A 14,612-nucleotide genomic window follows, 5' to 3' on the forward strand; every position below is an offset into this window, starting at 1 on the left:
CAATAAAGGAACATTGTTAAACCAACTGAACATAAGCTAAATGCTTTAACTTTGGGCTTTCACAATAACTATACATCCATCTGGTTGCAAAACCGAGTCCCACTTTATATAATATACCACTATGATCCTGTAATTTGAATGCATGCAAATTTGCATTCATAAGTCCTAACCATACTCTGGACTTCAGCAGTCACAACAAAATTCATGAATAACAAATGCAATAACTACGCATTAAAACAATAGCCAACGTAATGTTATCCAAACTGGATAAACTTCACAAACGAATAAAACTTCTTAGGGAGATCAACTCCTCCCAAAAGTCTGCCATCTTCAAGCGACCCTTGAAGCCATGCCGCCTTCTCGCTGTTCGCATCCGGAACTGATGCCGTCGAACATACGACTGCGCACCACGGTGAGCGCCCTGCTTCACTTCCTCGCTTAAGCTCAGATCACGTGGGAAGTGTCCATTCCTTCCAAACAGGAGGCTTGCTAACAGCACAGCGCTTACACTTGGCGCACCATTGTTTCACCGACTCCTCCATCCCATGCCAGAAGAACCTGTCTCCAACCAGCCGATAGGTACGTCTGAACCCGAAATGCCCTGCCTCGTCATGAAACCGGGTGATAGCCTTCTCTTGAATGCTCTGCGGGGCAATGACCTGCAGGTGCTCTGTGCCATCGTTCGGGCGGCGCCTCCTCCGCAAAAGAACACCATTTCGGAGGAACAGCCTCTTCCAGTCTCGCAGGAGAGCCAGACTTCCCGGTAAACAACTGTCCTTCTCCTCACGCGAGGGTGGTGTACCCCTTGACACAAAGGAGCGCACTTGATTGACAAGATCATCCCTCTCTTGAGCCTCCTGCAGATACTCAGCTGAGAACCCAGGCATGCACGCTTCTCCACCTAGACGTCTCTCCTCAATGCAGGTACTCAAAACAACTGATATATCTGTTCATTGAGAAACTAAGTCAAACTGGGCATGGATTGTGTCACTACTCACAATCATCTGTCCTTCTCCCTCAGGAGGATCCAGACGGGATAGGGCATCGGGGCTTGGTTCTGCTTACCCGGCCTGTGTCTCTGCCTGATCGGTGGTGCACCACCAGTCTCTATGCGATGAGTGATACGGTCAGTGTAACCAAAGTCCATGTCACCATGAGAAAAGGCATCATGATGCTTTTCAAGAAGGCCCTGTAGCTTGCCACACTGCTCCTGACTCAAAGACGTCCAATCTACGTCAACGGCGGTAGAATCTCTTTGGTTGTTTGCCTTATCCTGATCCTCCACATCATCTCTTTAGTTGTTCTCGTTGCACAGGGCTACAGAGAAAGTCCCATTCTGTACATCGACCAAGCATGGAGCAACAGACACTCTGGGGAAAACATTACCGCAATGTTCAGGCTCGAGAACTGCCTCATAGGACCCGCTGACTCCCCGACTCTGAGACTCCACAACTACCATCTGCCTAGCCAAGAGTACACGAGGGGAATCCGGCCTCAAATATGCCTTGCCCACTGCATCCTCCCTCTGCCGGGTATGAATAGCTTGTAGTGCCTCTTGCCATACTGGATCTGGGTTAGGCCAGAGTATCTTGTTCATGTGTTCCTGCCCGACACCTACTAACAGACCCCAAACCTCCTGCAGTACGTTCATTCCTAGTATCCCTTGCACGGAACTCTGACCACGCCTCATGGCCATGTCATCTTTCAACACCAAGACAATCCTGGCTGCGATCGGATGTCCCAAGACCTTGACATCGACCTCAAAACACCCCACATATGGGATATCATCCCCACTTGCTGAGACCAAGGAGAAGGACACTGGGACGTCCTTCATCTGAATACCCGCCGGTTCTAACCTTTCTTTGAAGTACGTCTCTCCTATGGTAGTTACTTGGGAGCCAGGATCCAGGAGACAGGGCACGGTGACTCCCCCAAACTCAACGTCAACCGAATAGCACTCTCCAATGGCCCTGGACACAAACCTGTCATCTCCTCTAGTACTGTTGGGGACCACCTCCACCTCTGACATACGTCCGACTGAGGCACCTGATCCATGTGGTCCTGCGGAGGGACTCCCTTGTCTGGTGGTTCCACCACCTGCATGATCGGGTGGACTCACATTCTTCTGGGTATTTGGGGTATGGGATGCCTGGGGGACTTCCTGTCTACTGGAATCGGGTTGATGTCTAGGCAGGTCTTGCCTTTGTGAACTTCCCCTCTGCTCTGCAAAATCAGGATGACCCCAATTCCTATCTGGTCCTCCCTGGAGGTATGTCATTCCTGTTCTCGGGGAAAATCCTGGCCTCTACTGTCTCTGCCATTGGTCCAATGTGGATTGGGAGAGTAATTCCTGTTCCTGTACAACTCGTTGAAATGAGGCGCACCAGGCTGTGGAAATCCACACTGCCAACTCTGATCAGCAGGCCGAAACTGTGTTCCACCATAGTCTCTACTGGGACAGTCTCTAGTAAAGTGCCCTAAGTTCCCACATGAAAAGCAGGCACCTCTCGGCTGTCTCACACGAGGGTTCCACGTTCGCGCAGCTGGTGGTGCCGAGGGGGCCATAGGCATCGCATCTCGGATGGCTTGTACTATCTTGTCACCCATCTCCTGAATTGTCAAGAGGACGTCTGATGGTTGAGTTGGGTGCTCGTCCCCCTGTCGATCCCTACAAGCACTTCGCAGGACAGGGTCCTCTAATCCTTCAATGAACTGTTCGACTAGGATCCCGTTGGGGTCAGCGTACAGCTTGGCCTCACGACCACACAAATTGTTGAATCTCCGTTCTAGATCTACCACAAAATCTCGAAGTGGTTCCCCTCTCCTCTGCTTTCGCTCCAGAAAAAGCCGCTGCAGCTCACCCAGATTTTGCACACCTGCATACGAATCTCTCAGAAATTGCAATATTTCCTCCGCTTGCTTCCCCTCTTTGATCAGGGCCCTCACCTCCATCTTTGGCACTCCTCGAATGTAGTCTAGCAAGTAGGAAGCCCGTTCCTCCTCCGGTACCCCAGAGCGGGAAAAGGCTGACTTCATGCCGAAAATATACTCCTCTGCATCTCCCGCCTTCCCATCGAACACTGGCATTTTCCTCTCGGGCGCCATCACCAGTTTTGGGGGCCTGATCGTCAGTTCCCTGATCTGCGTCTTCAGGTCCGACAGCTCCTGGTCTACGTCATTTTGATCTGCCGCTGGAGTGGAGGGCGAGTACACCACCCTGTCGTCCCAGATATGTCGGCCGGATATGTCCCTGTATGGCAGCTGTCCTTCTCTTCCTTCCATCCTCTGCCATGTAGACAAGGCCATTTGCACGAGGATGTACCGCTTGTAGCACTTCCAGCAAGAGATGACCTTCCTTCTCCAAAGGATATTCTGTGACATCCCCTGGGCTATCTTCAATCTGTAAAAATAACATCTTTGCCATATCCTGAATATATATCAATGTATCACAAATATCCCAAGCCAGACAGCTTTTGCTTAAACCATATGCTCACAAGCTAAAACAATGCAATATGTCTCAAATATCCACTCACATTGCAAAGAAAAAACTACTAAGGCATCAGTGTGTATTAAGGAATACACCCAAAAACACTATTGAAATCAGCATATACAAGTAAATGCCAAATATCTCTGAAATACAACTAAAGTTCCCAAAAGATTATAGAGTCCTATCTGAGAAGGGTCAGTAATAAAGGAAACCAGCTCTATAACCAAATCCTAATGAGTGGTGTCCAACATTAACACTCCACTGAATGGAAAGGACCCTATAATACACCTTGAAAAATATGTTCCAATACACTTATATCGCTGGTTGCATTTAAATACAGGCACAAATACCAACATCAAAGCAGTACAACACTACCTCATGACCTACTGCAGTAATACACAATGTATTAAAAAATAGCAAACCTGCCCAAAACATGACAGGTCTAACTTCAATAGCCCTTCACAGTATAATCACTACAGTCAGTCCCACATTCATAAAAAATCCCCTGTGTATACTCGCGTTGTCTGCAATACTCTGTACACTCCGTATCAGTACCATACCAAATAGTTTAAATCTCAAAACTGACACTACAAAACTGAGTCCATCGACCAATTACCTATTTACCCTTGCCCTTAAATCCGGTAATAACTCTATCCACACATGATAGGGCAAAACTGTATGTAAATCACACAAAAACGTCTACTAGCTCAGCAGGTTACATCAACCTCCAATCACACCATGTCCCTTCTCCATGAAAGGCGATAAAAACTACCTAAACAGGCTATCTACCAGTCCAAACAGGGATAATATCAATTACATCATCCCTTCTAGTATCTAATAATGTCGGACTGCACCAGTTAAAATTCTCATCCGTCTACTCGAAATTGCCTGTCTGCCGCTACTTCATCCACTGCAGCTGAACTTCGAGTCCTCTACATCACCACCTCGTCATCCGCAAACAGTCCTGCAGCTACCTGGAACCACCTCCTGTCCATCTCTGGATCCCCTTCACAACCAGTTCTTCCTGTCTACCCGTCCTAGACGCCCAGGAGCACATCACCACCCAATCTTCAGAAAGGACCCCACTGGAACTCCCCCTTTATGTCCTATACTTCGCGCTGCATTTTTCACTAAGCCGTCTAGGAGCATCCAGGCCGCATTAACTCAGCCCAAGTCCTCTCAGCAGTGACTTCCAACTATGCTGTATCCTCCCATCCCATCCTCGTCGCCAGTTGTAGGGGGCCGAATGGGGGCGAATGAGAGAGAAATATGGAGAAGGGCGAGATGATGTGAAGACGGTGTGGGTGTGTATGTGTGTCTATGATGGAGATGGTTATACGGCACGCGGGTTCGGGTGGGAGGTCGTGCAGTCAATAAAGACAAACACTCGACAGAAGTCCTGTGAACAGCAAGCAGAGAGGTGCCTGCCACATGGGGGCGCCCCTCTGTTGCTGATGTCTCTACATACTCTAGTAATTACTACATCCCCGCAATAGTACATTTGAATACAGTGGAGTTATGCTCCCCAACGAAGCAATTTTCAGTGGTTGACCCCGACGCACCTGCTGAAAATATTCAGTCTGAAATATCTCTCTGTGAAGAATGGCCTTTTGAAACACTGGTGAAACATCGATTAAAAATCAACTAAAATCCATCCTCCTCGTGTTTCACGTGTTCTATCAGGAGCTGGAGGGTGTGGTTCATCAGGGAGAGTCCCCTCTGAAAAGCTTTCTTGTTGAAAGGCTGGTGAATTCTGCTGCACTTCCTGCCAGGTGACATGCACACAGAGCTAGCTAACCCTAAGATCTGAATTACTGTATATGCGGAATATTTGGCGAGGTTTTTATTTTGGTGAATTTTGCGAGTCAGGTGATATTCGCAAAATTAAAGACACACGAAAATATTGATTCTGATCCCCATGTGAAAGTGCTGTAGGTGTGTACACTTCTCCATTCAGTACACGACTCCACGATCGCGAATTTAACCACTCGCGAAATCGTCAGGAACTCTTGATTCGTGAAAATTTAGACTCGTGAAATATACGGCGTATACAGTATACAGTCAGCCTTGCTTAAGTTAATGTTGCATAAGTCGAATAATTGCCTAATTCAAAGGTCTTTTCAAGTCTTCTTCTCTTTCTTTTCTATTGATTTTAATCCTTCATAAGTCAAATTTTCTCCAAGTTGAAGCTATTTCTTCAATCCAAATAGAGTCGACTTAGGCAAGGTTGACTGTACCTTTTAATCCATTGAAGACTAGTCCTGATCACACTTAGGGATATATTTGTAACAGCAAAATCAGCTCATGCTCACCAGGTTAAACCGGTTCTATCCAACTTCATCCTTCTTTTGGTTTGAAAGTCAGAGGGAGACATCCTTGAGTGATTGTGAGCAGAATTCTTTTACGTGAAATGCAAAGTACTCAAGAGGTACCCGATAGGGAGTTTCAGTATGAAAGGGGTATTAGTCTCATGATATCAGCTGGAAGAAAAGTGAGATATGGCATGTGTCGAGTGACTGTACGTATACCTCCTAATTACTTTGATCATGATTTTTATAGAAGAAACATTGTACCTGTACGTATGACTTCTCCGTTAATTTTCATGTATGTGATCAATGACCAAGCCATTATGAATTTGTGATCATGGGGAATATAGTGTAATGGAGGTTCTACATGTTTCACAACTAAAAGTTAAGAAGAAGTATTGGCCATCTTCTACAGGTTCTTATACTTCCAGTGAATTTAACTGACAATGAATTCTGGTGTCTGCCTTGAAGAGATCTGTGATCAATGTAAGTTACAACTAATACCATTACCATAGCAACAAATTTGATGCTTACACCAGACCAGTCAAAACCAAGTTGTTGTCATGGTAACTGCATATTTCCTGTTGAGTGCAATTGTTAACTGCTCCATGAAGTACCCCCAACCCTCGATACATTCTTGTCTTTATTTTCTATTTCTTTCACTTTAATGCACCTAATGTATGAACAGAAAGTGAATTCTCTGGATGTTACATTTTAGCTTTGAAGCAAATGCCATTGGCTGAGAACCAGAAGGGTTTTATCTCAATTTGAGCATTTGAGAGTATTGAGTTATTGGTATTGTGTTGTTGAGCTTGATCTCCTCTTTATTATGGTATCGATTATAGATTATTTTCATCTGCAGTAAAGCGTTCAAAACTAAAACCACAAGGACGCTATTTTACCTTATATTTGGAACAATAAATGTGCCCTCTTTTGATTAAATAATAATTTAATGAAAATTGATTGTTTCATTTTTATACCCCCGCCAGACGAAGTTTGAAGGGGGTATATAGGAATCAGCGGACGGTCGGGCGGTCGGGCGGTCGGTCCGTTGCAAATCTTGCGTCGCGAACTACTTCCTCAGTTTTCAACCGATTCCCATAAAACTTGGCACAGATGTGTGCCTTGGGTTGTAGATGTGCAAGACGTATTTTTTGACAGTACCCAAAAGTACGTTGCCATGGTAACGGCATATTATGGGCAAAAATGGGTACAAATCTTGCGTCGCGAACTCCTCCCACAGTTTTCGATCAATTTTTATGAAATTAGGTACAGATGTTCATCTGAATATGTTAATGTGCAAGACACATATTTCCGCAGTGGCTAAAAGTGTGTTGCCATGGTAACGGCATGTTATTTGTAAAATATAGGGCAAAATGCTTCATGGCAAAACTGCTTCATCAGTGTTCTTCCAATTCTCATGGAATTCATATTGAATGTTTGTCTTAGGATATAGGTCAGCATGACACATTTCTTGACAGTGACAAAAAGTATGTTGCCATGGTAACAGCTCACATATCATGAGCCGAAATGATGGAAAATTTTGTGTTGCAAACTACTTCCTCAGTTTTTGCCCAATTTCCATGAAACTTGGTACAGATGTGTGCCTTTGGGTGTAGATGTGCAAGACGTATTTTTTGACAGTACCCAAAAGTACGTTGCCATGGTAATGGCATATTATGGGCAAAAATGGGTACAAATCTTGCGTCGCGAACTCCTCCCACAGTTTTTGATCAATTTTTATGAAATTAGGTACAGATGTTCATCTGAATATGTTAATGTGCAAGACATATATTTCCGCAGTGGCAAAAAGTGCGTTGCCATGGTAACGGCATGTTATTGGTAAAATATAGGGCAAAATGCTCCATGGCAAAACTGCTTCATCAGTGTTCTTCCAATTCTCATGGAATTCATATTGAATGTTTGTCTTAGGATCTAGGTCAGCATGACACATTTCTTGACAGTGACAAAAAGTATGTTGCCATGGTAACAGCTCACATATTATGAGCCAAAATGATGGAAAATTTTGTCTTGCAAACTACTTCCTCAGTTTTTGCCCAATTTCCATGAAACTTGGTACAGATATGTGCCTTGGGTTGTAGATGTGCAAGACGCATTTTTCGACAGTACCCGAAAGTACGTTGCCATGGTAACGGCATATTAATGGCAGAAGATCAAGGAAAGATCTTGCGGATTTAACTACTTCCTCAGTTTTTTGACCAAAGCTTATGAAATGTTGTTTTGACCAAAGCTTATGAAATGTTCTTTGGCGGGGGTATAACCAGTCGCTGTAGCGACATTTCTAGTTATCTCTGCTCAAGTCTTCGAACATGATAGTGCCTGTATGGTTCTCAGCTGACGATGTCATGATACAAATGCAGTTTAATTGAATAAATGATCCTCTTAAGCTGCAGTGAGCCGATTACTTTTGCAAGACTACCCTGTGGTGATATGCAAATAAGGAAAACTTCCTGTCATAAGCAGAACGCATGTAAGGATTTTATCATCGTTCCCCTTATCATCAGCCACTTGATAAAAGTCCTGCATATCCCATCGACAAAGCTTATACTTCCTGTGAATTTTAGCTCCTGTTCATGGTTGCATTTACCAGACTTGATATAGCCCAGCAGACTTCAGAGCGCAATATGTGGGCATCTGGCAATTTATCATACAAGCGTCCCTAATATGGGCAATGTTGCTACCTTGAGATGCAAGTACCATACCATACAAGTGTTCCCTGACACCTCTTTTAGCCCTCTCTGTGCCAGGGAATTTAGAAAGTGTGTACAATCTGTGGATTTTTCACTCAAAGCACACAAAGGGTTCAGTCTCCCTGGTTTTGATGTGTGAATGTAGGCAGCCTTCCATCATGATGACAGTGCATTATTGGAAATTTGAGAGAAGATATTATATGGCATTGTGTTAAATCCGGCAAGGAATGATCCAGAAGAATACTGCAGCAAGAAAAAATCTTGATTTTGAAATCAACTTATCTCTGAAGAAATCATATGACAGCTAGGATTATCATGATTTTTTTTTTTTTTTTAAATAAGAGAAGGGTTGCTAGTAAAATCATCAAGTGCTTTTCGTATCTTCCGTCCTTGGTGCGCTGTGAGAGAGAGACAAAGAATTTCTTGACCTCGGGCTGGAAAAAAAAAAGTTTGTCTGTGACAACTCTTTATGACATTTACAAAGATCAACCTTGTTGATGACCAGCAAAGATAAAAAAAAAAATAAAAATACAAATATCGCATTTTGCAAAACATGTTTGTCATGCTTTTGATGGTTACATTTTTATAACCTTTCATTGTCTATCTATACATTCAGTTCACAAGGGATGAAGACTTTGGCAGAGGCGGCTGGTGGCAATGTTTGTTTGGAGACCATTGTTTGTGTATGTTTTTGTAAAGAGATGAACAGTTTTATCTCAAATGAAAATAAACCCAGAAATAAAATTTTTAAAAAGACCTGTTTTGAAAATGAATCTTTCATTTTATCTACAATGTTGTGCAGTGGGAAAAAAAAATAGTATTGAGTTTGTATATGGCATGATGGATGTATGATTGAATGTTTAAAGGAAACTTATTCCTGTTCTAGATGATGAAGGGTATGGCACAGATGTTGTTAGAGAAACAGGAACAGATTTTACCGATATCCACACTGAGGATTTGCTCTTCCTACAATTACCGGTATCTGAAATCTCAGTTTCTCCTTTCCCCCGTCTTTACTTCTCCTTATCATTTCTATTTTCATTATATTTCTATCATGTTAACATATTAATGATGATGATATTAATGATGATGGTGATGATGATGGCGATGATGATGATGATCATAACAGTGATGATAATGATGATAATAATAATAGTAATAATAATAATAATAATAATAATAATAATAATAATAATAATAATAATAATAATAAAGGTTATCATCATTATCATTATTGTTATTATTGTTATCATCATCATTATCATCATCATCATTATCATTATTACTACTACTACTGCTGCTGCTGCTGCTACATAAACTACAGAGATGTGAGAGTTGAGAGTTAAATCTGAATTCAGATTTTTTTTATTGTGCCCAAAACCCACTTTTCAGACTTTTTTTGTGAAAGTCCTCTCACACTCGTGATACCATCATCTTATTTATTATCATCATCATTATCATCATGGTCATCATCACCATCACCCCCATTATCATCCACAGCTATTTCATAGCAGGTTATAATTGCATTTGTTTTTTATTTGTTTGGAGATTCATGTCTAGGCATGGTTCTTTGAGAAATTCGTGGCAATCTGTGTAAATCTCCTTACCACCCACGTAATCAATCCCATATCCATATTTCTGCCTCTGGATGCATTTTGCCTAATCCACCTATGCGGACACTACCCACCGGTTTACCTACTATGCTCAACAGGATATCTGATAAGCCTTGTAAAGCTTCAGTACATGTATTGTCGTTCTTGAAAAAAAAAAATGTCTTGATTTTAGAGCTCTGATGTGACTTTTACAGAATAAGTGGTCTAAATCATGCAGCTGATGTAAACACGCTCGTTCCAAGTGTATTAGTTGTCATTTGCATTTAAAGGAAACCTTAGAGGGACTGTACAGTACTGGTTGAGGTGGGGATTCATGTTTTGAACATTCCTAAGTGAGATGAGAAACCTCTTATAAAATATGGAAGAGCATGTAATTTTAAGAAGGATTCAACGTTTATTTGATGAAAATTGTTTTTCAAATGGCCGAGATATCCAAAAAAGTGATAATAATAAAAGGCGACAGGCCACGCCTTTTATTAGGATCTCTTTGTTTCACCTTGTTTTTGGATATCTCAGTCATTTCAAAACCGATTTTCATCAAATAAACTTTTGATACCCATTAGAATTGCATGCTCTCTGACATCTCATAGAGTGGTTTCTGCAGTGGCGTTTCTAGGGGGGGGGGGGGGGGGGGGCACGCGCCCCGGGCGCCACTCCTTGGGGGCGCAAAAAACGAAAAAAAAAAAAACGAAGAAGAAGAAGAAAAAAAGAAAAAAAGAAAAAAAACGAAAAAAACGAAGAAGAAGAAGAAGAAAAGAAAAAAGAAAAGAAGAAGAAGAAGAAGAAGAAGAAGAAGAAAAAAAAAAGAAAAGAAGAAGAAGAAGAAGAAGAAGAAGAAGAAGAAGAAGAAAAAAAAAAAAAAAAACTCGCCCGGAAAAAAAAAAGGGGGGGGGGGAGGAGGGAGAATGGTCGGGGGGGGGGGGGCAGAAAACCAAATCAAACAAGATAAAAACAAAACATGATGATGACGCGGACAAAATGACAATGTTTATTGTGTTCACATAAGAATTCCACGTTCTGTAAGCTGAAATACAAAAATTTTCGGCTCAATCGCTACGCTTGCTCGCCAAAATTTATATTAAAAAAAAAGAAGACAAGAACAAAACGTGATGATGACGCGGACAAAATGACAATGTCTATTGTGTTCACACATGTCATTTTATATTTAGCAGGCAAAATGTTTCACGGAGCAGCGGCTGCAATTCGATCGCCAAGATTATTGGATCAAAAGAAGGCGCCAACGGTTTCGAACATACGGGTAGGGGGGGGGGGCGCAAAAAACCCTAAATCAAACAAGATAAGAACAAAACGTAATGATGACGCGGAAAAATAGAAATTTCGGCCCACTAGCTCGTACTGATATAGAGTATTTTTTCAAGTCCTCAGTTTGTTGGTATAAATCGTTATAATATAAGGCAGTCACTATATCTTGATTAGAATTGTAAGATTTAATAAGCAAAAAATGACAAGAGCTCCATGTTTTGTAAGCTGAAATACAAAATTTTCGGCTCGCTCGCTGCGCTCGCTCGCCAAAATTTATCAAAAAAAAAAAAATAATAAGAGAAGAAGATAAGAACAAAACGTGACGATGACGCGGACACAATGACAATGTCTATTGTGTTCACACATGTCATTTTATAACAGGAAAAATGTTACACGGTGCAGCGGTTGCAATTTCATTCGTTCTGAAGCGATCGCCGATTTAATCAAAAGAGGACGCCAACGGTTTCTAACATACGAAAGGGGGGGGGGGGCACAAAAAAAATTTAAAAAGATAAGAACAAAACGTGATGATGACGCGGAAATATACAAATTTCGGTATTTTTTCAAGTCCTCAGTTTGTTGGTATTAATCGTTATCTACAAGGTCGTCACTATATCTTGATTAGAATTGTAAGATTTAATAAGCAAAAAAAAATGACAAGAATTTCATGTTTTGTAAGCTGAAATACACAAATTTTCGGCTCGCTCGCTGCGCTCGCTCGCCAAAATTTATATGAAAAAGAAGGTAAGAACAAAACGTGATGATGACGCGGAATTATATAAATTTCGGCTGACTCGCGCGTACTAATTTAGAGCATTTTTTTTAAGTCCTCAGTTTGTCGGTTTAAATCGTTATCTATAAGGCCGTCACTATATCTTGATTAGAATTGTAAGATTTGATAAACAAAAAATGACAAGAATTCCATGTTTTGTAAGCTGAAATGCACAAATTTTCCGCTCTCTCGCTGCGCTCGCTCGCCAAAATTTATCAAAATTCATTACATTTAAATCACCCTCAAAAAGACACCTTTTAGTGCTTGAAAAAGCATATCACGTGGACTTTGTTTAAAGTCCCTACCGGGATGGGGTTGGGGTTGAACACTTTTTCAGAAATTAGGGGCGCAATTTTCGCGCTTGCCCCGGGCGCCGTTTTCCCTAGATACGCCACTGGGTTTCTGAATATCTCGCAAAACGTTAAAAGCTAAATCCTCACCTCAACCAGAACTGTACACACCCTTTAACCCAAATATAAAATGTGGATTGCATGAAAGCAGCAATATTAGTAGAACACAGCGAAATTGGAGGAAAATCGGACAAGCGATTCAAGAGTTATTGCCGTGGTCACTGGATAAAAAGAATACTACAGTTCATGACGTCATGTAAGGACAAAAATATAGAGGAATTATAAAGAAAATTCAACATATATAAAAACATTTCTGTCATCACCCGCCCCTCCCCCCTCAAAAAAAGAAAGAAAGAAGAAAAAACAATCCATGCTTTATTTTATACCTTTCCCATAATCTAAGACAGAGATTAAGCACGATCTAAAGTTTACCACCTTTAAAGCACAAATCAACTTATTTATCATTGGTTAACCTTGTATGTGTTGGATTAAATTCTCGCTATAAGATCTGACCAAGCATTATTTAAAAACGAGTAATAACAATTTGCGAATTTCATGGATGATGCCCTATCAAATCATCTGAAAATGTGTCTAATCGTAATATCAGAATCATGAGTATAAAGCTCATGAATTCCTAATGCTTCCGGTAGGCTGCATGTTTTAGGTGGATTAGTCGGAAGTTAGTTGCCCACCATTGCCACAAAGCGATTGGAATCGCCGTGGGTTTTTCTTAGAAAGAGATGTCGAACTGTAATGGGAATACCAAAATCTGTTTGGTGATAACGTGTAGAGAAGAGCGGTTGTCATGGTAGCAGGATATTTGCGCTTTGCATTAAAATTATAACATTAATATTTTAGCCAGTTATGCTTGACCTCACAGTTCTTCATCAAAGTGATGTCACCTTTGTATCCTGAAGAAAAAGAAAATAAAATATGCTGCTGGTAAGCCAGCAGGAACGCACAAAATTGTTAGGAGTGAGAATAGGATCCGCCGAAATAACAGCGGAAATTCCTGTGTGGTGCGAAGTAGAGGCGAACTTCGCACGCTATTATTAAGCGAACTCGCACGAATTCTACAAATCACAGAATTTATTCATGATGCGATAGAGCAAACACTTTTGGGGGAAATACCATCGTGAATTCATCAAATTGACGAGGAAGCGAGAAAGAAAGATATGAAGGGAAGAAAGTTAAAAGGAAGAGAAAATTGTGTGCAGTATCTAAGATTCTTCTTGCATATAATTGTTACTTTGGAGCCAGGCGGACGCGAAGAAGGAAAAAAATATATATATATATTTTTATAGGACTTGACATCAGCGGTGCATGGCCCGGCGGCCCGGGGCCACGAAAATTGATGTCGGGTCACCAAATTTCAATAAAGGCTATCTTTTGGTGGCCCAAGCTGAAATAAAAAATAATATAACATTTTCCCTTTCTCTCCCCTTTTCTACTATCTCTCTCTCTCTCCCTCTACAAATATCTTCTTCTTTCTTCCTCTCCTTCTATTATTTTTCTTTATTTTCTACCGGCATTCACTGTTTTCTTTTGTTTACATTGGCCTAGTATTCAGTGAGTGGTCGTGTAGGATCGTGGTTAAGATAACATTGACTGTTCCCACACTTAAGAGATGGTAGATCCTGTAGGATTTTATGCAGTACCCGTTGGACTTTCACTTTTACAATGTACAAAACGATATAGTGGGAGCTTATTCGTCGTTTTGAAATAACTTTTATCATGATGCCTTGTCTCTATCACAATATTGAACACCCGTGGACTGGTAGTCACGATGCCATGCATGGTATATGTAATATACAGTAAAATGTCACAATAAACGTTTTATCACAAGGTTTCATTGTATATCAATCTATACCACGAGGCCGGGGAAAGGTCGTTCATAAGACGTCACGTCTCCGCCTACTGTCAGATTATCATATTGATAATAATTGAGGTCAGAGAGGTGGACAGGAGAAGAAGTAGAGAGAAAGATCGACGATAAGAGAGAGGATAAAGGCAAATAATTAGAAGAAGAAGAAGAAGAAGAAGAAGAAGAAGAAGAAGAAGAAGAAGAAGACGAAGAAGAAGAAGAAGAAAAGGAGAAGAAGAATGATGG

The 14,612-nt window shown here is 41.4% G+C and overlaps 1 protein-coding gene across 1 annotated transcript; it reads right to left on the bottom strand.

Annotated features, from left to right (window-relative positions):
• Nucleotides 1–449: 449 nt before the first annotated feature.
• On the bottom strand, nt 450–887 carry LOC140228544 (uncharacterized). The gene has a single exon (XM_072308777.1). The coding sequence runs from the start codon at nt 885–887 to the stop codon at nt 450–452; it is 438 nt and encodes a 145-aa protein (XP_072164878.1).
• Nucleotides 888–14,612: the final 13,725 nt, after the last annotated feature.

Source organism: Diadema setosum, chromosome 5 (genome assembly GCF_964275005.1).
Source record: "Diadema setosum chromosome 5, eeDiaSeto1, whole genome shotgun sequence".
NCBI classification, from domain to species: Eukaryota; Metazoa; Echinodermata; class Echinoidea; order Diadematoida; family Diadematidae; genus Diadema; species Diadema setosum.

Bases quoted from the DNA above. Each gene is read 5' to 3' on its own strand.
- LOC140228544 (XM_072308777.1), bottom strand. From the start codon at position 887: ATGCCTGGGTTCTCAGCTGAGTATCTGCAGGAGGCTCAAGAGAGGGAT.